Source organism: Halichoerus grypus, chromosome 13, assembly GCF_964656455.1.
Source record: "Halichoerus grypus chromosome 13, mHalGry1.hap1.1, whole genome shotgun sequence".
Taxonomy (NCBI): domain Eukaryota; kingdom Metazoa; phylum Chordata; class Mammalia; order Carnivora; family Phocidae; genus Halichoerus; species Halichoerus grypus.
In genome coordinates, this window is record NC_135724.1 from 62,395,267 (window position 1) to 62,416,109 (window position 20,843).

At 52.1% G+C, this 20,843-nt stretch overlaps 2 protein-coding genes and 1 long non-coding RNA gene across 5 annotated transcripts in view; 2 read left to right on the top strand and 1 right to left on the bottom strand.

Moving 5' to 3' along the window:
- Nucleotides 1-77: 77 nt before the first annotated feature.
- Nucleotides 78-19,487, bottom strand: COMT (catechol-O-methyltransferase). The gene is made up of 5 exons (XM_036104219.2): nucleotides 19,353-19,487; nucleotides 5,786-6,071; nucleotides 4,749-4,942; nucleotides 4,265-4,396; nucleotides 78-896 (listed from the first exon to the last, which is right to left on the bottom strand). Exons 2-5 carry the CDS (start codon nucleotides 6,069-6,071, stop codon nucleotides 696-698), a joined length of 813 nt encoding a protein of 270 aa, XP_035960112.2. The 5' UTR covers nucleotides 19,353-19,487; the 3' UTR covers nucleotides 78-695.
- On the top strand, nucleotides 790-2,980 carry LOC118543314 (uncharacterized). Its single transcript, XR_004921009.2, has 2 exons — nucleotides 790-922; nucleotides 1,150-2,980. It is a non-coding gene; the product is annotated as an uncharacterized LOC118543314 (long non-coding RNA).
- The window catches only part of TXNRD2 (thioredoxin reductase 2), a 50,911-nt gene continuing 49,516 nt past the window's right edge, over nucleotides 19,449-20,843 (top strand). For 2 of the 3 annotated variants that reach the window (XM_036104214.2, XM_036104216.2), the window contains exon 1: nucleotides 19,449-19,577. In XM_036104214.2, coding sequence (XP_035960107.2) covers nucleotides 19,466-19,577 — 112 coding nt within the window. In that variant the 5' untranslated portion in view covers nucleotides 19,449-19,465. The remainder of the gene's footprint in view (nucleotides 19,578-20,843) is intronic. The other variant, XM_036104215.2, reaches the window with a different exon arrangement.

Genomic DNA, 20,843 nt, shown 5'->3' on the forward strand with positions numbered 1-20,843 from the left:
AGTGAAGGGGAGCACTAGCTGAGGGCATCACAGGAAAGAAGGAGCGGGGGAGCAGTTAAAAAGAAGCACTAAGTTGATCTATTTAAATATTTAAAATTTTAATTTCTCTTTTAGCATCTTTTAAACATGATACTGGTATACAGGATTAGTAGTAGTGAGCTGATTTTAGTAAAGAAGGTATATTTCATTCTTAAAAAGGTGAAAGAACTCAGGAATCACAAGTGGGTGTGAGTTGTTGGGCACGGTGCCATCACTGAGGCATTGCTGCCACCTGGTGACAGCAAACCTCGAGGACAGACTGCGAGTGCACAGCTCAACAGTTTCCACAGGTTCCCACTTCCAGCGTCTACTGCATATGTCGATGCCTGAAGACCCATCTGCGTAAGAAACCCTATTGATTGAAATGCTGGTGGGAGCAAGAGACACTGTCCTGGGCACCACCCGTCCTGATTTGGTATTTACAAACATACTTTACAGATTTATTGCAATGACTGTGTATGGTGAGTGGGCCACACTTGGGGTAGACCAGGGGTGACAGCCCGGAGTCGCCGTGGAGAGGGGCCAGGGTCGGCAGGCTTTGGGCTCAAACGCCTCAAGCGTGCTACACTGGACCCCAGAACTGCAAAAGCAGGTTGGCAGGGGCGCATCCCTTGTGCCCTCAGGCTTGGCAGGGGATCCGGGAGCAGGGTGGGTGGTCAAGGCTGTGTTGGGCTGCCCGGGCCCATGTAGACAACCTTCTCCAGGCCATCCACTGCCTTTGAGTATTCCAGGTACGAGGTGAAGTGTGTGCATTCAAAGCGGCTGTTCCCGCGCACGTATGCCAGGAAATCTGGTGTTCCCGGGAAGATGACGTTGTCGGCCAGCAACACTGTCTCCTTCCGTAGCAGGCCACACTCCTGCGGGGGACAGATGGTGGGAAAGGGTGAGGATGACAGGTGCCCGGCAAGCCCGTCCCAAACTGGGAGGATAAGTGCTCTTGGAGATGGTGGCTCCATACACTGGCCTCTGCCTGGCCTGGAGTCAGCCCCGCTCCAGCTCCTGGGGTCACAAGGGTCTCCCCACTGCCTCCCATCTCCTCCCTGGCAGCTGAGCACAAGTCCTGCCTCCAGAATGTGGCTCTGTGACGGAAACTCTTTTGCTCCCCGTTAGGTCCTGCGTCCCCAGCCCCTAGGACAGCGTGTGGCAGGCACACAGGAGTTGTTCAGTGATGCTAGCCGGATGAGGAAGTGGAAGAGACAACGGAGCCAGGATTCCGGCCATAAGGCCGACTCAAGGCCAGCGGGTCCTTCGGTCACCTGGTGCCGGGCTCTTGCAGGTGAGATGTGCGCTGTCACTTGAGGTCTTCACTGGCCTGACCAGGGTGACCCTGCAGGGATGGGGGCCCGTCGGGGCTTTGCTCTGGACATCCCCAAACTATGGCATGTGAGACGCCCCTTCTCTGCCAGCGCCTGGGCCTAGGCTCTGCAGAAGGAAGGAGCAGATAGACACGGCCAGGGTGGTGCGCTGGGGGCAAGGCTGCCTAGATTATAGGAAGCAATGGAAAGAGAGCTGGAGAGGAATTGCTTGCCTGTGCGGGAGGGGCAGACCAGGGCAACTGGTCACCCCAGTTGCCTTGTCCTAGGTTTAACTTTGGAAGCAGAGAGCTGCTTTTTCACATGATCATAAAAGTTAAAAAAAATAAGCAATCCGAAACCTCAAAAGCAAAATCAAAGTGACCCCAGGCAGGTCTCAAATTGCCAACAGGACCACATGCAATGGAGCATCTCTAAGTGACTTAAAAACAAGGGCTTTAACTCTGCATCCCACTCCCCCCCTCCTCCGCCGCCCCAGGGATGTGCCCTAGCACAGAGTCTTAGAAGTGTCTCACTTCTCCTGGTGGCCATGGTCCCTTCCAGCCTGTGCGCTGTGGGGGAAGCCAAGGGTCCTCCGTAGCCAGACTGGAAAACTCAGCTGTGAGGTCAGTGAGGCGAGAGACAACCCACGAGCCAGAATTTGAACAGTTAGGTACCACTGTGAATCATGGCGCATTTCCTCATATAAAAAGAAAGCTCCGTAGCACTCTTGGCTAGAAAGCCCTAGAATGTCCCGGAGGAGGCGCCCCGGGCCCAAGCCCCGGAAACGCAGCTCAGGTCTCCAGCCGGAAGCAGACAGGGTAAGCAGGAGCAGACTTCAGGAGGCACTGCTGGCCCCAGATGGGACAGTCAGTGGCCTGAAAGTCATCAGACACAGGAAACCAATGAGTTAACCAGGAAAGAAGGAACAAAAGAAAGAAGCTTTGGGCACGTTTGGAGGGCGCTGGGGCCTACCCACCCTTGAAGAAGCTGGACGGAAGGGAGAAAAAGGCAGCACCTATCCTGCCTTTCCCCAGCCACCACACGCCTCCCAACACGGGACACAGACCCCTCGGAGAATTCTGGCCAGAAGCCGACCATGTCTGAGCAAACCTGCTGCACGAAGCCCTGCGGGGAGGAAACAGCCTTCCTGGAGGTGGTTTTAAACTGTGCACAGTTCCTTTTCCGTTGGGTGGGCACCGGGCTTAGTGACTCGCCTCTAACAAAGGGAAGGAGGCAGAGGCAGCGGCGTATCCGCCTGCAGAGGCACCACGGCTCCTGTGTTGCCCCTCCCATCTCTGCCTCCCACCCCTGGCTATAGGGAAAGCCAGCCGCCGCCATGTTGTGAGGACACCCAAGCAGCCCCGTGGAGAGCCCGTGAGACAGCCCGTGAGACATGGCACTGAGGCCTCCTCAGAGCAGCCATCCGATTTCAAATTGCCACCCACCCCTGCCAGCCTCTAAGCCCCGACCGAGAGAGGCACGGCGGGGCCGCTGCAGAGCCAGGCTGACCCGGCAAAAGCCGAGGGCCCGCAGAGCCCAGCTGCGGGGCTAAAGAATGCGTGTGTAAAAAGCACAGTCATTCCCAATTCGTGACTTCTTTTCTTTTGAGATAATTACCAGCTTTGAACAAGCAGCACTGAGAAAACTATTAGTTTCCTAGTTACTAAACAGCAATATTTGCTACTTTTCTATAAATGCAGGCCCTGCAATTATCACACACACCAGAGCTGCTGAAATCCCTCCCTCCCTGTGCAGGCCCGGCTGGGTTGGCGGTCTGGCCTCTGCCCTCAACACCTGATTTCCAGGTTCATGCCCCTGGCCTAGGGATGGGCCTCCCCCGGCCAGCTGTGCTCCCCACAGCTGCCTCACTCCTGGCCCAAGGGTCTCCTTGCCATCCCCCCACTGAGCACCTGTCTCAGCAGGTGACCAGTCCAACTTCTAGCTCCTGGCTCCCCCATCCCCCTCCACCCTCAGAGCTCAGCACCACCCTCTCTACAGCCATCCCTCCCCACACTCCATGCACCCAACACAGATCTTTTCTGGGGACAGATCTAACCTTGTCCTCACCCACTTAAAACCCCCCATGTCCCCACCGGTGTGTGGTGTTCAGGGCCCTCCACGCGTGGCTCTGGGCCACTGCCCCAGGATATCCCCACAATATCCTGTGCCCTCATAGACCCCCGGCCAGGGCAGGTTCCTTCCTGCGTGGCCAAGCACCTGGCCCTCCACGTCTGCACTAGAACCACTGGTGCAAGGTCCTGCCCAGCCTCCAGCCACGGCTCCGGTGGCCATGCAGCCCACGCTCACAGTCCCTCTGCACCGGGCAGAGTGGCCAGCCCATGGGGGAACTGAGGTGGGTGAGCATGGGATGGACAACATGGAATCACTCCATGCTGACCACCAGGAGGGGGAGGCCGTGGTGGGGCGAAACATCCGAGCCCCCAGTGGAGGACCAAGTAGCCACGAAGTGTGATCTTGACCACCCACGTGGGGGAAGGTAGTGATCATCGATATAAAGCTGTGTGTATCAGCTCATTAAGGGCCTGCCCGGTGCCCCACCTGGGGACGAGGCAGCCTCACTTGTGGCTGGCCAAGCAGCCGCACTGAGGGCTGGGACAGGATGGGATGTGAGGACAGGGACAGAGGGGTGGAGGGGGCTGCGCAGTAAGAAGCCTCAGGGGAAAACAGGCAGGAGATGCCCTGTTGGTGCTCACCCCTCCCTGCCATCCCAGCGCAGGCCACCTAGCAGGCCTAGCCAACTCCTTCTGCCCAGAACACCCTTCCTCCCATCTCCATGCCGCCCTTGAGGCCTCCTCTGGCCCTCCACACTCCCTGCCCAAATCACCGATGCCGCCAGGGCCAGCCAGGGCAGCCCCTGCACCAGCAGCCAGCAACAAGGCCCATGTGGGCCAGGTGGTTGCACAACTCACCTCCAGGAGGAGCGTGTCCGGCAGGTACCGGTCCTTCCAGTGGTCGAGGAAGACCATGTCTAGCGTGTCCACATCATATTTCTTCTTCAGCTGCGGGATGAAGTCCTGGGATGCCCCGACCACAACGGTGACCTGGAACGGCACTCTGTCGGTGCCCATACTCACAGACCGCCCTGCCTGGACACCGGCTCGAGTGTCACCACCAGTGTTCTTTGGGGTTCTGGGGAGATAAGTCCCCACTCTACCCCCTCCCTCCAAGGGTGGTCTTGGGAGTTTCCTGCTCTGTGCAACAGGGTGGCAAGACCTCCCTCACAGAGCTGCTGGGGGTTCCGGGAAACCTGGCCTGGGAGGCACCACGAGGCCAGGTACAACAGGCTGAATGCGGCCTTGAACTGCACTGGGGCGACCCAGGCCCTTCCCCTCTGCCTCGCACAGCCCCTGGCGCCTCCGTGCCTGCACTCTGCACCCTGGGGCGGCAACACACCCTGTCCTGCAGGCCCGCGAAGTCCAGCATCTGCTGGGTGATGGCGGCGTAGTCCGGGTTGATCTCAATGGTGAGCAGGCGGGCCCCGGGCTCCAGCAGGCGGGCCATGCGCACGGCCGAGTAGCCGCAGTAGGCGCCCAGCTCCAGCACCACCCGCGGGCACTGCTCCCGCACCACCGCATCCAAGATCTGGCCTGCGGGGCGGAGGAGGGCGTGAGCGCAGCAGAGGGAGGTGACCCACTCCTGGTCCTGGGCCCGCTCCTTCCAGACTGAGCATCGGCCCCTCCCGATGCCTGCTCCCCCCCCCCCCCCCATCGCACTAAACACACCCTCCGAGCTTCCAGAGTCCCTCAGGCCTCTGGGTCTCAGCACACGCTAGTCCCTCTCTTTCGCATGGTTCCTAACTGAGCCCAACTCGTCCTAACCCAGAGCTGCCCCCTGCGGAAGCCTTCACCCCACCGTGCCCACAGGCTGCACTCAGGGCCTCCCTGGCACCGCCCCCCCCCCCCGGCCTGGACACTGTCAGAGGCTCCAAGGGGGCTGGACAATGGCTATCTCATCTGTCCCCAGGGCCCAGCTCCCAGGGGTATAGCACAGCACAGGCCCGTACCCCAGGCTGGAGTCCAAAGGTCAGGAGGCGGCCCTGGAGCCTGAGCGGAACAGAGTCCCAGGAGCTCTGTGCACCCTCATGCCCAGCAGGGACAGCTGGCGTCACCCAGCTCCATGAGAAGGCATGCCAGTGCCAGGCCTACCGACTAATGTCGGCTGAGTCGCTGTGTGGCAAGGAAGGGTCCCGGGCAGTTTATCGAACGTCCGTCCCTCCCCACAAGGACAGTGATGCGGATGCCGGGGCCTCTGCACAGCCTTTACCCCTGGCCGGGGAGCAGCTGCGTGGGTAGCTCAGGCCTCCAGGGCTCCAGGCAAGCCCCCACCCCAACACCCAGCAGCAGTGACAACAGGCCTCTCCTTTACAGGCGGTGCTGCCCCTGCCGAGGTCCCCTTTCCCATGCCCACTACCTGCTGGCCGGGCTGCCCACCTTTCTTGTCACCCACGTTCATAGCCCACTCCTTCTCCAAGCAGTAGGTATCGATGGCCTTCAGCACGCTTTGTGGGTCCCCGGCCACTGCGTGCTGCAGCACATGGTGCAGGATGCGCTGCTCCTTGGTGTTGCCCATGAACAGGTTGTAGAGGGGCTGCACGACCAGCTCGTGCCAGTAGATAAAGGGTATGGCCAAGCCCCAGCGTCGCAGGCACAGCACCAGCGCCAGGAGCACCAGGCCCAGGGAGAAGGCTGCCAACAGCAGTGGTGGGGCCTCCGGCATCTAAGACAGGGCAGGGATACAGTGGGGTAAGGAGGAGGGGAGAGAAGGGGGAGGGCAACGGGCTTCGGTGCTTCGTGGCTGGCCAGGAAGCCCCGTAGCCAGCTTGGGGGCTCAAAGCCCCTCGGCATTAGTGCAGACCTGCCCCTCCTGGCTTACCCACCCTCTCCTCCATTTGGGGGTGCTGCTCTTGCCCCCCATTGCTGATGGGAGCCTTCGAGAGGCTAGCCATGTGTCCCAATTGCCCGGCTCATCTCAGTGCCAGGGGAATGCAGACCTCCTGCCCCTGGGGCTGCTCCCTCAGGCGCACAGAGCAGGTGCTGTGTCTGGCCCTCCTGCCTGGGGACCCTCCCGGACAGCCCCAACGGAGGTGGGCACAGGGGAGGCCCCGTCCGTGTACAGCTCTCTTGGGTCCTCACACGAGGAATAGTCGGGGACACTCGTGTGGCCCTTTAAGTGAGTTTCCAGGTAAGAACACAGGCGGTGCCCAGGCCAGGCACACAGGACAGAGACCTGCTCGCCACTCCCCTCGGGGACAGCCACCCGTGCTGCATCCGCCCTGGGTGAAGGCCAGCCTTGTCGCCTGCACCATAGGTGAGGGAGACCCCCCAGCTGTAGCAGACAACTACTGGGACAGCACCACTTCCCCCTGGCAACCTCCCTTCAGGTAGCTCGGGACCCAGTCAGATGGGGCCCCTGGAGACACAGGCAAGGTTGAGCCCCTCAGCCCTGGGCACCTGGCCAGCACAGAGCAGAGTCTGCGGTATTCTGGGCAGATGCTCAGAGTTCAGGCAAGACATCTTAAAAAATGGGAAAGGACAAAAATAAAGAGGAACATGGGAAGCTTCCGCCGGGGCCGATGGGTCGCTCTGAGGTGCCTCACAAGGAAGGGCCATGGAACCCCAGCAACCACACAGGCCCTTGCTCTCCCAGAGGCTCCGATTTGGAAAGGCACATCCGGGAGAGCAGGCAGGCTGAGGGCCTTGGTGGCAAGAGCGCTTGAGGACCTTTGAGCACTCTACACCCCACCACGCTGGACCATGAGGAGACAGTGGTGGTCTGGGGAACAGGGCAGAGGAAGGGAAAACTGAGGCTCTGCCCCAAGGGAGTGTGGACACCCAGATTCTGGTGTTTTAGGCCATGTGGCCTATTTACACTGAACACTTTATCAATGGGTCGGAGTGTGCACACACAATGGGCCCCAATCCTCTGCCCACCCTTGCTCTCCTGTCCCCAGGCCCACCCTGACCTTCAGAACCCTCTCCCAGCCGGCTCCTGCCTTCCGTGCTCAAGAATGGGTCTGTGCACTCCTTCTCTGAGCTCAGCAGCAAAGCAGAGAAATTTTGTGCAGGATTCTTTTGCCTTTAGATCTCACCGACAGAAACAATAACCTGAAAATGACCAGGGTCCAGATATCTGGGCCACTTCCTCAAGGCCAGCCTTGCCCACTATGGCAGCGCTTCACCCTTCCGTCCTCAGAGAGCTGAAGGCCCCAAAGAGGTAGTGAGATTTCAGCCTGGGACACCAGGGACACAGATGACAGCAGAAGGCTTGAAGTCCTGAGCAGGTGTGGCAGGTCTCAGCACCAGAGTGTGGTGCCCCTGCCTGGGGTACACGCTGGGCCCCACCATGCCAGAAAGAGTATACATCAGGTGTCCTGTCTCCTGAAGCTCCGGGGCCCACACTGGGCAAGGGCCCCTGAAGGGCAGCATGCACCATGACCCAGGAGGCCGGTGAGGGGGCCACACGAGGGGAGGGTACAGTGGATAAGGGCGGACTATCTCTCTTCTGGGGGACAGCTGACAGGAAGCAGTGAGGGGAGGCCCCTGCAGCCTGAAGGAGCTGGAACTTTCTACTGCTTAGGATTTCCTAACCACACACCTGTGTTGCTTTGTCATTACTATTATTACTCGTAGTAGTGTTTGGGTGATGATAAAATGGGCCACTCTGTTTTATTCTCCGCATTTAAAAAAATATCCAGTAAATGTTGGAAATAAATATCAAAAATAAGAAGTAATATTCTACTTAGGTAACCAATTACTTGCTGGACTCTGGGGTCATAAACTATAAATTTCAATCTCCGTAATGCTTGGCTTGTGTTAAAAATCTGGCTTGTAAATCTCTAATCTCTAGATCTGTCTGCACAGCACTGTGTACCTCAGGGCTGATAGGAGGGCACAGGGAGGGGCCACACCCAGGAGGTGGCTCTGCTTTGGCTCTGAGTCCTGGTTACCTAACAGACATGCAAACAGAAAGGGCAATGCTAAACCATTCTGGGGGGAGGGGGCATCATCAGGAGGATAAAGGAAACTCAACCCCCGGCCAGGAGGCCAGAGCACAGAAGCCAAGTGGCAACTCTCAGATCCTCTCTGTTTTGTATGTGTTCAAAACAAGCCATAAGGGAAACTTTTTAAGTGGCTCGCTGAGCACAGTTTCAAACGTGGTTTCTTGGCCACATCAAGGGTTGGAGGCAAAGCTTCGGTGCAGGATCCCGGGTCTCCTATCTTTCATGGCTGTTGACCTCTGGGCAGTGGTGGTAGTGCAGGGAGAAGCTGCTCATGGACTTCGGGGTTTGGCTGAAGAGGCTAGGCCTTTATAAGGCTTCCACAGATGATACATTTAGTATCATGAGAGCATGAAAGAAATAAAGGGAGACACAAATTCATGGAAAGACATCCCATGTTCATGGACTGGAAGATTCGATATTGCTAAGATGTCAGTGTGAAAGTCCTCTACAGATACAATGCAACCCTATCAAAATTCCAATGGCATTTTTTTGTAGGAATAGAAAAATCCTCCAAAAGGTCATTTGGAATCCGAATAGCCAAACAATCTGGAGAAAGAACAGAGTTGGAGGGCTCACACTTCGTGATTTCAAAACTTACTACAAAGCTACAGTAAATAAGACAGTGTGGTACTAGCACAAGGTAAACATACAAGCCAACAGAACAAAACTGAGAGGCCAGAAATAAACCCTCACATCTATGATCAAATGATTTTTTAACAAGAGTGCCAGGACCACTCTATGGGAAAGAACAGTCCCTCTAATAAATGGCTTTGGGACAAACAGATTTCCACATGCAAAAGAATAATACACACCACATCCAAATTTAACTCAAAATGGATCAAAGCCTTGACTTCCAGGCTAACACTATAAAACTCTTAGTAGAAAACATAGGAGTAAATCTTCATGACCTTGAATTTGGCAATGGATTCTTAGATATGACACCAAAAGCACAGGCAACAAAAGAAAAATAAATTGAATTTCATTAAAATTAAAAGCATCAAAGGACATTATCAAAAGAACCAAAGGACATCAGGACAACCCACAGAATGGGAGAAAATATTTGCAAATCATACATCTGATGAGGGTCTAATATCTTGAAAATATAGGGGCGCCTGGGTGGCTCAGTCACTTAAGCATCTGACTCTTGGTTTCGGCTCAGGTCATGATCTCGGGGTCGTGGGATCGAGCCCCATGTGGGGCTCTGTGCTCAGCGGGGAGTCTGCTTGGAATTCTTTCTCTGCCTCTGCCCCTCCCCCTGCTCATGCCTCGCTCTCTCTCAAAAAAAAGGGGGGGGGGTCTTGAATATATAAAGAATTCCTACTTTGCAACAACAAAAAGACAAACAACCCGATTAGAAAATGGGCAAAGGACATTTCTCCAAAGATCTACAAATGACCAATAAGCATATGGAAAGGTGCCCAACATCATTAGTCATTATGGAAATGCAAATTGAAACCACCCAAGATAGCACGTTACACCCATTAGGGCAGCTATTTTCCAAAAAAAGTTGGTAAATGTTAAATAACAAATGTTGATGAGGATGTGGGAAAACCGGAATCCTTGTGCGCTGCTGACAGCAACGCGAAATGGTGCAGCTGCCGTGGGAAACAGTCTGGTGGTTTCTCAAAAAGTTAAATATAGAACTATCATATGATCAGCAATGCCACTCCTGGGTGCATACTCAAAAGAACTGGAAGCAGGGACTTGAACCAATGTTCACAGCGGCATTATTCACAACAACCAAACGGTACAAACAGCCCGTCTATCAAGAGATGAATGGATGTGGTGTGTCCCTACAATGAATTGTACTTCGTCACTAACATGAATGAAACAATGATTCATGCTACCACATGGATGAACCATGTTAGACATTATGGTACGTAAACAAAGGCACAAAAGGATAGATACTATAGGATTCCACTCACATGAAATATGTAGAGTAGGCAAATCCATAGAGAAAGAAAGTAGAATAGAAGCTGCTGGGGGCTGGTGGGGGGGGCATGGGTATGGTGTTTGTTTTGGGGATGATGAGAAAAAGTTCTGGAAATAGTGACAATGGTTACACAACACCGTGAATGTACTTAATACCACTGAATTGTACACCTGTAACACTGAAATGGTTAAAATGGCAAATTTTAACTTATGTATTTTTTTTTTAAATTTAATTTTTAAGTAATCTCTACACCCAACGTGGGGCTCAAACTCACAACCCCGAGATGAAGAGATGCACGCTCCATTGACTGAGCCAGCCAGGTGTCCCTAACTTAAGTTTTACTACAGTAAAAAGAACACAGTGTGAAACAAACAAAACAGGCAACCCTGTTTCTGGCCCTCCCTGTTCCAAAAAAGGAAAAGGGACACGCCAATCCCCGTAAGGAAGCAGGATCCAGAAAATCAACCGCCACTCCCATCTCCCTAGGGGACCCAGGGCGCTCAGGAGTCTCTTGCCCTAACCCTGCTAATTGGCTGTGGGGGGCAACGGGGGCGGGGGGGGCGGGTGCAGCATGGACACCTGGGAGGGACACACTCATGGTCCTTCCCGGGGGCAGTGGAGGGGGCCTTCCTTTCTCAGCAGAGTCTGCTTGCCCGGTGTGCTTCCTTCCGACAGCCTACGGTGTATTGCCAGCATCAATCTCTTCACAGACCCCTCTCCCCACAGGGCAAAAAATAACACCCAGCCCCAAACCCTCCTTATCATAAGCCCATCCTTCAGTATTCCCCCTGCAACCACAAAACCATAACCTCCATCAACTCTGATCACCGTTTATCATCCTCCAGACCCAACGGGGGCAATCAAGATGCTTGGCAGCTGGGCCAAGACCCCCAGCCACCCCTGATCCAAGGTGGGGACAGGCGCATGGGCCCCTGACACCCAGAGCCACTGGGCCCAGGACCTTCAGTTCCATCATCCTTTGTGACAAAAGTGCTTCTCTATATCCAGCCTGACACACGGTACAATTTCACCGAGGCCTGGCCCCCCAACACGTGCGTGGGGGGGGCTCCACTCCCTGCCAGGTCTGCCCCTTCCTTGCCCACTCAGTTCTTAAGCTCCAGCCCTGTGGGATGGGTACCTCGGTGCTGCTTCTGTCTCTCTCTCTGCTTCGTAGCCAGATGGTCTATCCCTTGTGTCAGCTAGTCATTGTTCTTTTATGCATTTAACATATCCTAGATGACACTCTTTTTTCTCTAAAGGAAATGAAAATGTTTTTCATAAATATATTGCGAGCAACCGTCAGTGGATAAGTTACCGAGACTCTTACCATTCTGTAAAAAGATGAATCAATTGTTTGACATCATTCCTAGGCTCATTGAAAAAACCCGTGAGAGTTCACTAGACCTTTTGGTTCCTCTCTGAGGATCTGCTGTTATGCCCACATTGCCATCACCTCCTTCTGAAGAGCAGGTCCCTGCCCACACTTGTTCTGGAAATGAGGGAGGGCCAGGATGGTCCTTGTGCCTGAGGCTGCAGGAGCATCAGAAGTCCAGGCCAGAGGGAATGCAGGCCACCTCCCTGACCAAGAGCTGCAGGGCCGAGCATCCCAGCTCCCCCAGTCACATCTGACCCTGTCTTAGCACTTGCTTCTTGGAGGACCCCCACCACAGGCCCAACCCCGCTTCTGGTCGACGGGCTCATGCACTAGAAGCAGGGCCAGCTGTCTTGGCTCTGAATGGACAGGCCTCAGAGTGCACAGAACATTCTGGGGGCAACAAAAGGCAGGCTGGCCAGGATCCCTGTGGGGAGGACAGAAAGGTGGGGGTGGAGTGGGCCAGGAGAGGCCTGCCAGGGTGAGCGTCCAGGGAGGGGTGGTTGGCCGCCTGCCCCACAGGCCAGCGTACAGGGCAAAGCCCAAGATCCCACTCTGCCTGGGGACTGGGACAGTTCTGGTGGCTCATGGGCACTATCAGCAAAGCCCCAGCAACTGTCTGCCTCCAGCCCTGCCCGTGTGCGAACTGAATGTGGACTCCCCATTTTACTCCTCAAAGGCTGGATGGCAGCCCTTTGTTCCGTCTCTGGTCTGCCGCTCACTTAGGGCATCTGGTGGTGAGTCGGACTCCCGATCCAGTGCTCCTGACAAACATCCATTACAGCAGCGAGGGCAGGTTTCGATTCCATGATTCTGAATATACTCTCAGAGGTTGGGTGAGAGGCCAGGCTTCGAAATGGTAGCTCCTGGGCTGGAAGTACTTCCTGGCTTCTGGGGAGGCCTTTTTGTCTCTCTGGTTGATCGTGCTCCTCCCACAGGAGCTTCTCAGTTGACTGAAACCCCCTTCTCGCACCCCTGCTGACAATGTGCCACCATGGTGCTAATTCTGTCCACTTCCTTTCCGATTGGCATGTCTTCACTAAGGATAATTTGGAACTTCAATGGCGTTCGTGGGAAACTGCAGATCTCCCCAAAGTGGCTCCTGAGACCTCTCCCTTCCATCTCCTCTGCTCCTCCTTCCTCCCGTACCACCTTTGTTCTCCCTCCAGCTCCCCTGCATCCTCTGATATGACCCCTGCAAGCCCCTACCTCCTCCTTCCCACCCACCCTGCCAGACCTTCCCCTTTCCTCCAGACCCTCAGCTCCCACAGTCACTGGCACATAGACCCTCCTGCCCCATCGGGGGCTCTCAAAGGACTCAGGGACCCCCAATAGTAACCACCTGAGGTTGAACAAGAAAAAAAAAAAGCCAACTGGAAACAGACATTAGTCCACAGCCTCCATAAGATTATATACCAGGGCAAAAAAATCTTAAAGGCCTCCTCCATGAACACTGGTGAAAAGCTTTAGCCCTCATATTGAACAGGTAACTAACCTGCTCCATCTGCTAGAAACACAATTCAGATAAAAACATAAAATGAGGAGCGCCTGGGTGGCTCAGTTGTTGGGTGTCTACCTTCGGCTCAGGTCATGATCCCAGGGGCCTGGGATCGAGCCCCACATCGGGCTCTCTCCTCAGCGGGAAGCCTGCTTCTCCCTCCCCCACTCCCCCTGCTCATGTTCCCCCTCTCGCTGTGTGTCTGTCAAAAAATAAATAAAATCTTTAAAAAAAAATATATATATATATATATAAAATGAAACAAAGACAAGGTCCAACTCTCATATAAACTAGTGAGTTTTATATAATTGTATTTATGCCTGATGCATGGCTATAAGTTTTAAATGAAAACCGTAAGATCTCCATTTGCACCTGTCTGCATGTTTACGTATGTATGTACACACGGGTGTGTGTAGTATCTCTACCTCCAGAGGTATTACCAAATTAATTTATAAAATCCCTTAAAGTAGCTCTATCTTTATCTAATTGGCTTAGAGAAAAATAAGCACTTAAATAAATTAAATCTTCCCCAAACGCCCAGGAATATAAGAACCAACTCAACTGTTATTCAAGTGTACATAATTTGGGTAATCTTTGGTAAATAAGACTAGCTTAATATTGTTGATTTAATGAAACAGGTATATCTTCAGTGTTATCAACATTAAATATAATACAAACATACATTTTTATTCTACTTTGGCTTACCAGTCAAATAAACTAATATTATATCTACTCAATGTTTAAGATTGCACATATGATAAATCCGATTTTCATCAAACTGAGTTCCTATTCTTTTTTTAAAGATTTATTTATTTATTTATTTGAGAGAGAAAGAACCTCAAGCAGACTCCTTGCTGAGCTAGGAGCCCAATGCAGGGCCATTCCCATGACCCTGAGATCATGACCTGAGCTGAAATTAAGACCTGGTCACCCAGCCGAGCCACCGAGGTACCCCTCAACAATCATCGTTGTTTTATAATATATCTGCCTCCAAGCGCCTAGCTGGCTCAGTCAGTAGAGCCTGTGACTCTTGATCTTGGGGTCGTGAGTTCAAGCCCCATGTTAGGGATAGAGATTACTTAAAATATATATGTATATACGTATCTGCTTCTAAAAACTGTCTCCAAAATCTTTCTGGTAATTAGCGACCTTAGAGTTATGCCAAGTTAAGTCAAATTAACAGATATTCATTGAATACATAATTTCTACATAAGATAAAGTGCTGAAACACTCATTATTAATTATAGTTTAAGTTTTAGGGCGCCTGGGTGACTCAGTTGCTTAAGCATCTACCTTCGGCTCAGGTCCTGATCCTGAGGTCCTAAGACAGATTATTTGTCTTCCCCCTTCCACCAGGCTCCCTGCTCAGCAGGGAGCTTGCTTCTCCCTCTTCCTCTGCCCCTCCCCCTGCTCGTGCTGTTTCTTGCTCTCCCTCTATCTCAAATAAATAAATAAAATCTTAAAAAGATATATTTGTACTATTCAGAGTATATACGTCTATAGATTATGACACGGCATACTCATAAAATTTGCTAATCTGTTACAGAATACTGGTGTATGACTGATGATTCATAATTACCTACATCCTAGTTTTCTCTGTAAAATAAAGGTGGCGAATGGCTAAAAATTATAATCAGTATATGAAAATAAAACAACTACTACAAACAAGGCGAAGCGAAACAACTTTGCATACAAAGAATTTGAGGAAAATAGCATGTGTTTCACATGAAAAGTATGCAAAGAATGTAGGATTTGTTTTTGTTAAGGAAAGAAGTATCCTAGGGTTACATTTTCAAAAAGGGAAAGTATAGGACAAGAACCTGAATGGATATAGGAAGTTGTAGGTCAAAGCTGGCTAAGATTAAATGGATTTATATATAAAGTTTTTGAAATAAGCTTTACTATCAATAACATACTAATGTAAAACTAGAGTTTGGTTTTCTCTCTGCTAAAGCAACAAAACTTCTTGGATTACTGGTCTGCTTTTAACAAGAGATTATGAAAGGTTTTTCTTTACCGTCTGAGTAATCTTTACCAACATTTCCCTTTTGTGGAAACAAAGATTCTCTCCTATCAAAATAATTTTCTGTGTTTCATGTTGTCATTACCATGTCCTTGATTACGTAAGATAATCTAGTCTTCTCACTGGCAAAAGAGCCAAGTAGTTTTTTTTTAAACAATCATGTTATCTCCTATGTTTACTTATGAATTCTTATATTGTCACTTAGGTTAGGTAAATAACCAAAAAATTGTTCCACAGTAAACTGGGATCCTATTTAGCCAAGCATTCACACCTTTCGATATTTTTGACAACTCTGCCTTCCCCAAATCAAATCCTAAATGAAATTATTTTCTTGATTTCAAACTGGCTTTGGGATTTCCCAGAAGGCCTCTGGAAGATCTCAAAGGGTTTGTTTTTTCACCTCATAAAAGAGATGAGTTAAACGTCGTTTTAATTGACACGCTGGATTTCATGAAAGTCATTGTCAAATTAAGACATGCTGCTTAACCTTCCAGAAGTTATATTTGTGAGTTGATGTTATTAATATCAGGATGTCAGAATTTACATAAAGTTCCTATAAATTTGTGAGTGCCCTCACTGACCATGCAATATTCTGGTATACTGTTATCAGTCATCATTCCAGTTAATATTTTAAATGGTGTGTATGTTACAGAAACAATCAAGTTTCCTTGTCAATTGTCTTATTTTTATAAGGGACTCCCACCAAATCTTTAACTCCTGGCCATTTTAAGTCTTTGTTACCCACAGATAGTTTTTGTTTTGCTCTGATTCTTCTTCAAAAGCATTTGCAATCAGCTACAGGCCAGAGTGCTTTGTCTTCAACAGAAAGAGACTATCTCCGAGACCCATGGAAAGGACTATGACAGGTACCTGGGGTATAGACTTCCACTGGCCTTGCTTCAGTAACTCTTGAGATCATCCCATGGGACTGAGTAAGGGGCTTCAGAACTCTAGTGGAGAAACCTATGGGCTTGTGAAACTAGACAAGAATTAACTAAATAGAACTGGATGAACTGATAAAAGATGATTATAATTTTATATGGCTTTTGTCTGGAATATTCTTGGCTCATTAGTGTTTCATTTTCTGGATATAAAAAAACACCCTTTCTTTTTTTCTCTTAAGCTATCTGTGAGTCATCCCACTCTAGCAAGTTACACTTTTGTAAACAAAACTGAAGCATTTATCTTCTTCTCCCTGCTTGATTCCTCCAAAAATTGGAAACTATTGTTGAGTATTCTTATTTTCATGGCAATATAGTTATTTACATAGGTTCAATAAGAATCTGTCCTCTTTGCAATAGGACATAATTTTAAAGCATTGGTTATATAACCAAGGAATGTCATATTTGAAAATGATGCATGGTATCAGACATGACCAGAAGGTTTTGAGGAACTGCAGTCGACTTTACAAGGAGCAATGCTTACGAAGCCCTCTCGAAAAAACCAGCCTGGTACATGGCTTACAGAGATTCCCAGCCTTACAGGTGAGTAAGGAAGGTCACTTCCTGGCAGACCCATGAACCCTAAGATATTTGGGGGACCTTGAGAAGAGAGGAATTCACCCAAATCTACAGGTGAAGTCTGATGGCAAGTTCTTGCTTTGGCTTCCTAGCCTTGAAAGGCTTTTAAAATTCCAATCTGAGATTCCCCATAAAAAGTTCCACAAAACAAACTTAACAAGGTCTATGTGGTCAATTGCCATTTTTGCTGCACTTATGTAAATAATCAGGCCAAATTTAATGAGACCAGAATTATTTTGTAAACAAGAATAATCTTCCTTTGACTACCTTTTTTTAAAAAAAAGATTTATTTATTTATTTGAAAGAGAGAGTGTGCGAGCACACACAAGTGGGGGTTGGAGGCAGAGGAGGGGGCGGGAGAGAGAGAAGTAGACTCCCCGCTGAGCATGGAGCCCGACACCGGGCTGGATCCCACAACCCAGAGATCACAACCTGGGACGAAATCAAGAGTCGGACACTTAACTGAGCCATCCAGACACCCCTTCCTTTGATTATCTTTGATCAAAAAGGGAGATGGCTCTAGAGGGAAATGTTATGTCTCAATGGGGAAAAATAATACACCCTTGTGGGTTATCTGATTCTAATCCTGCTTATTGTGTTCAAGGTTTTACTATACTACCTGTGACTGGGACTACCATCCTGCCATCTTACACGTTTTGTCAGCCCTTACCAAACCCTCAGTTCTTCTAGTTTCCTTCAGTATCTGGTTACAACTCTCCAAATTGATGTTTCCAATTTTTCCTCCTTCCCTCCTGACTTGGCATCACTGAGAACTAAAATCTGACTACCCAGACCCTTCCTGGGACTCCGGTTATCTTGTTGCTGCCCCTTTTCCTCCAGGATCTGAAAAAGCCCCACATGAACGTGATAAAACCTTCAAGGAGCTCATCATCGCAACAAATTGTGTGTGCCCGCCTTCATTCCTGGAACTGCGGCTGCATGGGCCACTCCCAGCCCATGGGAACTCCCACATCTTCCATGCTCTGTTCTGGGAAATAACCTTGACTGTGACACTTATGTCTATACTATCACCACAAACACTCAAACTACAAACTGGGAAATCCACTGGATTGGTCCTCACCCCATAACCTAGAGATGTTCACACATCAATGTCTAAACTCATCCCAACTGGCCACCCATAGGGATCAAAAACCAGGTTTACGTTCAGCTCTGACCATTAATCTTCGCTTTCCTTTCTGTTTCCATAGAAAGGTCCCTCATTAAATGCCTGATCACTGGAATCATCCAGCAAGTATCCTCTACTACCAAGTCCCAACAGTTGGTTCAACAAAAGGTGATCAAATGGAAAACAGGCTTCTATTATTCAGCAGACGGAACATCTCTTCTTTCCTTCAACAAGAGGGGGACCTGCCGAAGATTCTCTCCTTGACCATACTCTATCCAGGCTCCTCTGAGCCTTGAGAATTCTCAGTTAGGTCTCAATCTTGGCCTATAAAGACTTGAACAAACACTAGTGTCTATCAGCTCAAGGCTGCATCCTTAGGATGACTTTAGGTGCACGACAGAGAAAACTCAAGGGTTCCAAAAGAAATGACTGTTTCAGCCAACACCTGAGGATAGGGCTTCATCTCCCAGCCTCTGTAGAAGCAGGGAAGCCTAACTTCCATAAGCATCACTTAGCATATCCAGATGGGTGTCACATGGACAAACCACCTCTTCCCAATTTTGTAATTTCTCACTTCCCTGACTCAAGTCCTGTCATTCCCATCCCCCCACACACTCACTCTCCCTTTAAAAGTGCCTCTGAACAAATCCGAATGGAACTCAGCTCTTGACCGGTAAGTCAGGTCCAATCTGGGGTGACTTTCTCTTTCTCAACATTCTCACGTCGGTATGAGGCCACACCACCCAGACCCAGTCCTGTGGGGTGTTGGGCTCTGGTCACTTTCCTTTCTGGTGTAGCAGCCATTCCCCTGAAAGGAAAAGCCTGGCAGTACCCCAAGTTTTCCCCTGGAAAACTTTCCCTTCCCAGGGGAAAACTTGTTGGAAAGATCACTGAGCCCCTCAGGGCCTGGATGCCCACAATTCTCCCACTCCCAAGCGTCTGATCCCTGCTCAAAGACCAAGTGTGACCCTCCCTTAGCGAGTCAGGCCCTGACCCTGAAAGCCCATCAGGTCAAAGCCCTCCCCAGGAGACAGCCCCCACCTTAGGGTATGGCTCCCCACAGAAGGCTGGATCCCCTACCCTTGTCCGGAACCCTATCCCCAAGTCGGATCTTCCCACTCCAACACAGATCTCCCACTTCCTCAACCCAGTCTGGTATCCCAGCCCCTTCTTTTCTGTCCAGAGACTCCCACCCAAGGTCGGATCCTTTCACACGGGTTCTAATTTCCCACCCCGCATCCGCAGCTCCTCACCCTAGGACAAATCCCCAGATCCCCCACCCCGGATCAGATCCACCCCAGGTCGGGAGACCCCCACCCCGGATCAGATCCACCCCAGGTCGGGAGACCCCCACCCCGGATCAGAGCCACCCCAGGTCCGCAGACTCCCACCCCGATCAGATGCACCCCAGGTCCGGAGACCCCCCCACCCTGGATCAGCTCTAACCCAAGTTCGGAGACCCACCCACCCACCCCGGATCAGACCCACCCCAGGCCGGATCCCCGCGACCCGCCTGCGCTCTCACCTCGCCCTCGGCGGGCTGCAGCGTCCTTGCTCTGGAGGACCCGCCCAGGGCCGGCGCAGGCAGTGCGGCGGACAGCCCGGGCGCAGGAGAGGCCCCGCGCGGCGAGGGCTGTGATGGCGGCTGCGCTGCGAGGAGCGGGCGGGCGCTTCCGGTGGCGGACCTGGGCGGCGGCGGCGGCGGCGGCGGCGGCCGGCGGGGTGCGGGGCGCGGCGCCGAGCGCAGCAAGTAGGGCGGGGCGGGGAGGGGGCTCTCTGCGCGGGGCGGGGGGTGCCCGCCAGGGGTTGTCCACGTGGGGGTGTCCCCGCGGGCAGCACTTGGCTGGGACCGCCGTCTGCCGGCTTCCACCCACCCCTAGCCCCCTTTCCAGATGGGGAAAGAGCTGCGGGACCCCGCCGGAGGTTCTGCGGGGGCGGGGGGGATGATCTGTGCTCGCTGCCCCAGCCCCCGGCCCAATATTAACTATAGTCCTGATGATGGGGGTGGTGGCTCACCTCCTGAGGTTACCAGACGCCATCACCTGCAGACCCCACTAGTCAGACCTGGCCACCTCCTCCCCGCGAGCCCAGTGGGCACACACAGCAGGTGCTCAGCACATGCACTGCATGGACTCTCTGAGGGGACGCTTGTAAACTGATGGGCAGTGAGCACTCCCTGTTTGCAGTGCTTCGCGGGTGCCCCGAGGCAGGGGACAGTACCCGGGCTTGTCCTCCTGGAGCCACCAAGGATCACCAACCAAACCAGGCACGGGGGTGGTGCCAGGCTCCGGAACAGGGATTGGGTGCTGGGTCATATGCCCAGCCCTGCAGGATGGGCTCCCCAGAGCTAGTCACAGTGCCACCACATTTGCCGTGGTGACGTGGCCAGCCCCACACGTGATGACGTGCTCCCCACCACATGCCTGCTCAGTGACCGACCCCTACCCCTTGCCCCTGGATGCCTCCCCATGGGGCAGGAGTGTTGAGGGGCCTGAGCAAGGGAGGGACGAGGCCTCCATCACGGAGATGGTGGCTGTGAGGGGAGTGGCAGGGCGCTTGGCCAGCAGTGGAAAGAAGCTGACAGCGGATGTGGAAGGGCAAAGCTGTGTGCCGCTGTGGCTTGGGGAGCCTCGGGCCTGCAGAGTCCTGGGAAATGGGGAGATAGGGTTGCTCTTAGGGCAGCTTTGCTGACCTCTGAGACCTTGGCCAAAGCACCCACTCTTTTTTTTTTTTTTAAAGATTTTATTTACTTGACAGAGAGAGAGACACAGCGAGAGAGGGAACACAAGCAGGGGGAGTGGGAGAGGGAGAAGCAGGCTCCCCACTGAGCAGGGAGCTCGATGCGGGGCTCGATCCCAGGACCCTGGAATCATGACCTGAGCCAAAGGCAGACGCTTAACAACTGAGCCACCCAGGTGCCCCCAAGGCACCCAGTCTTTGAAAGCATCCTTGCTGCGTGAGTCAGGTGGGACGTTCGTGAGGGTAAATGCAGCTGTGCGGTGGGGCCCTCACCCCA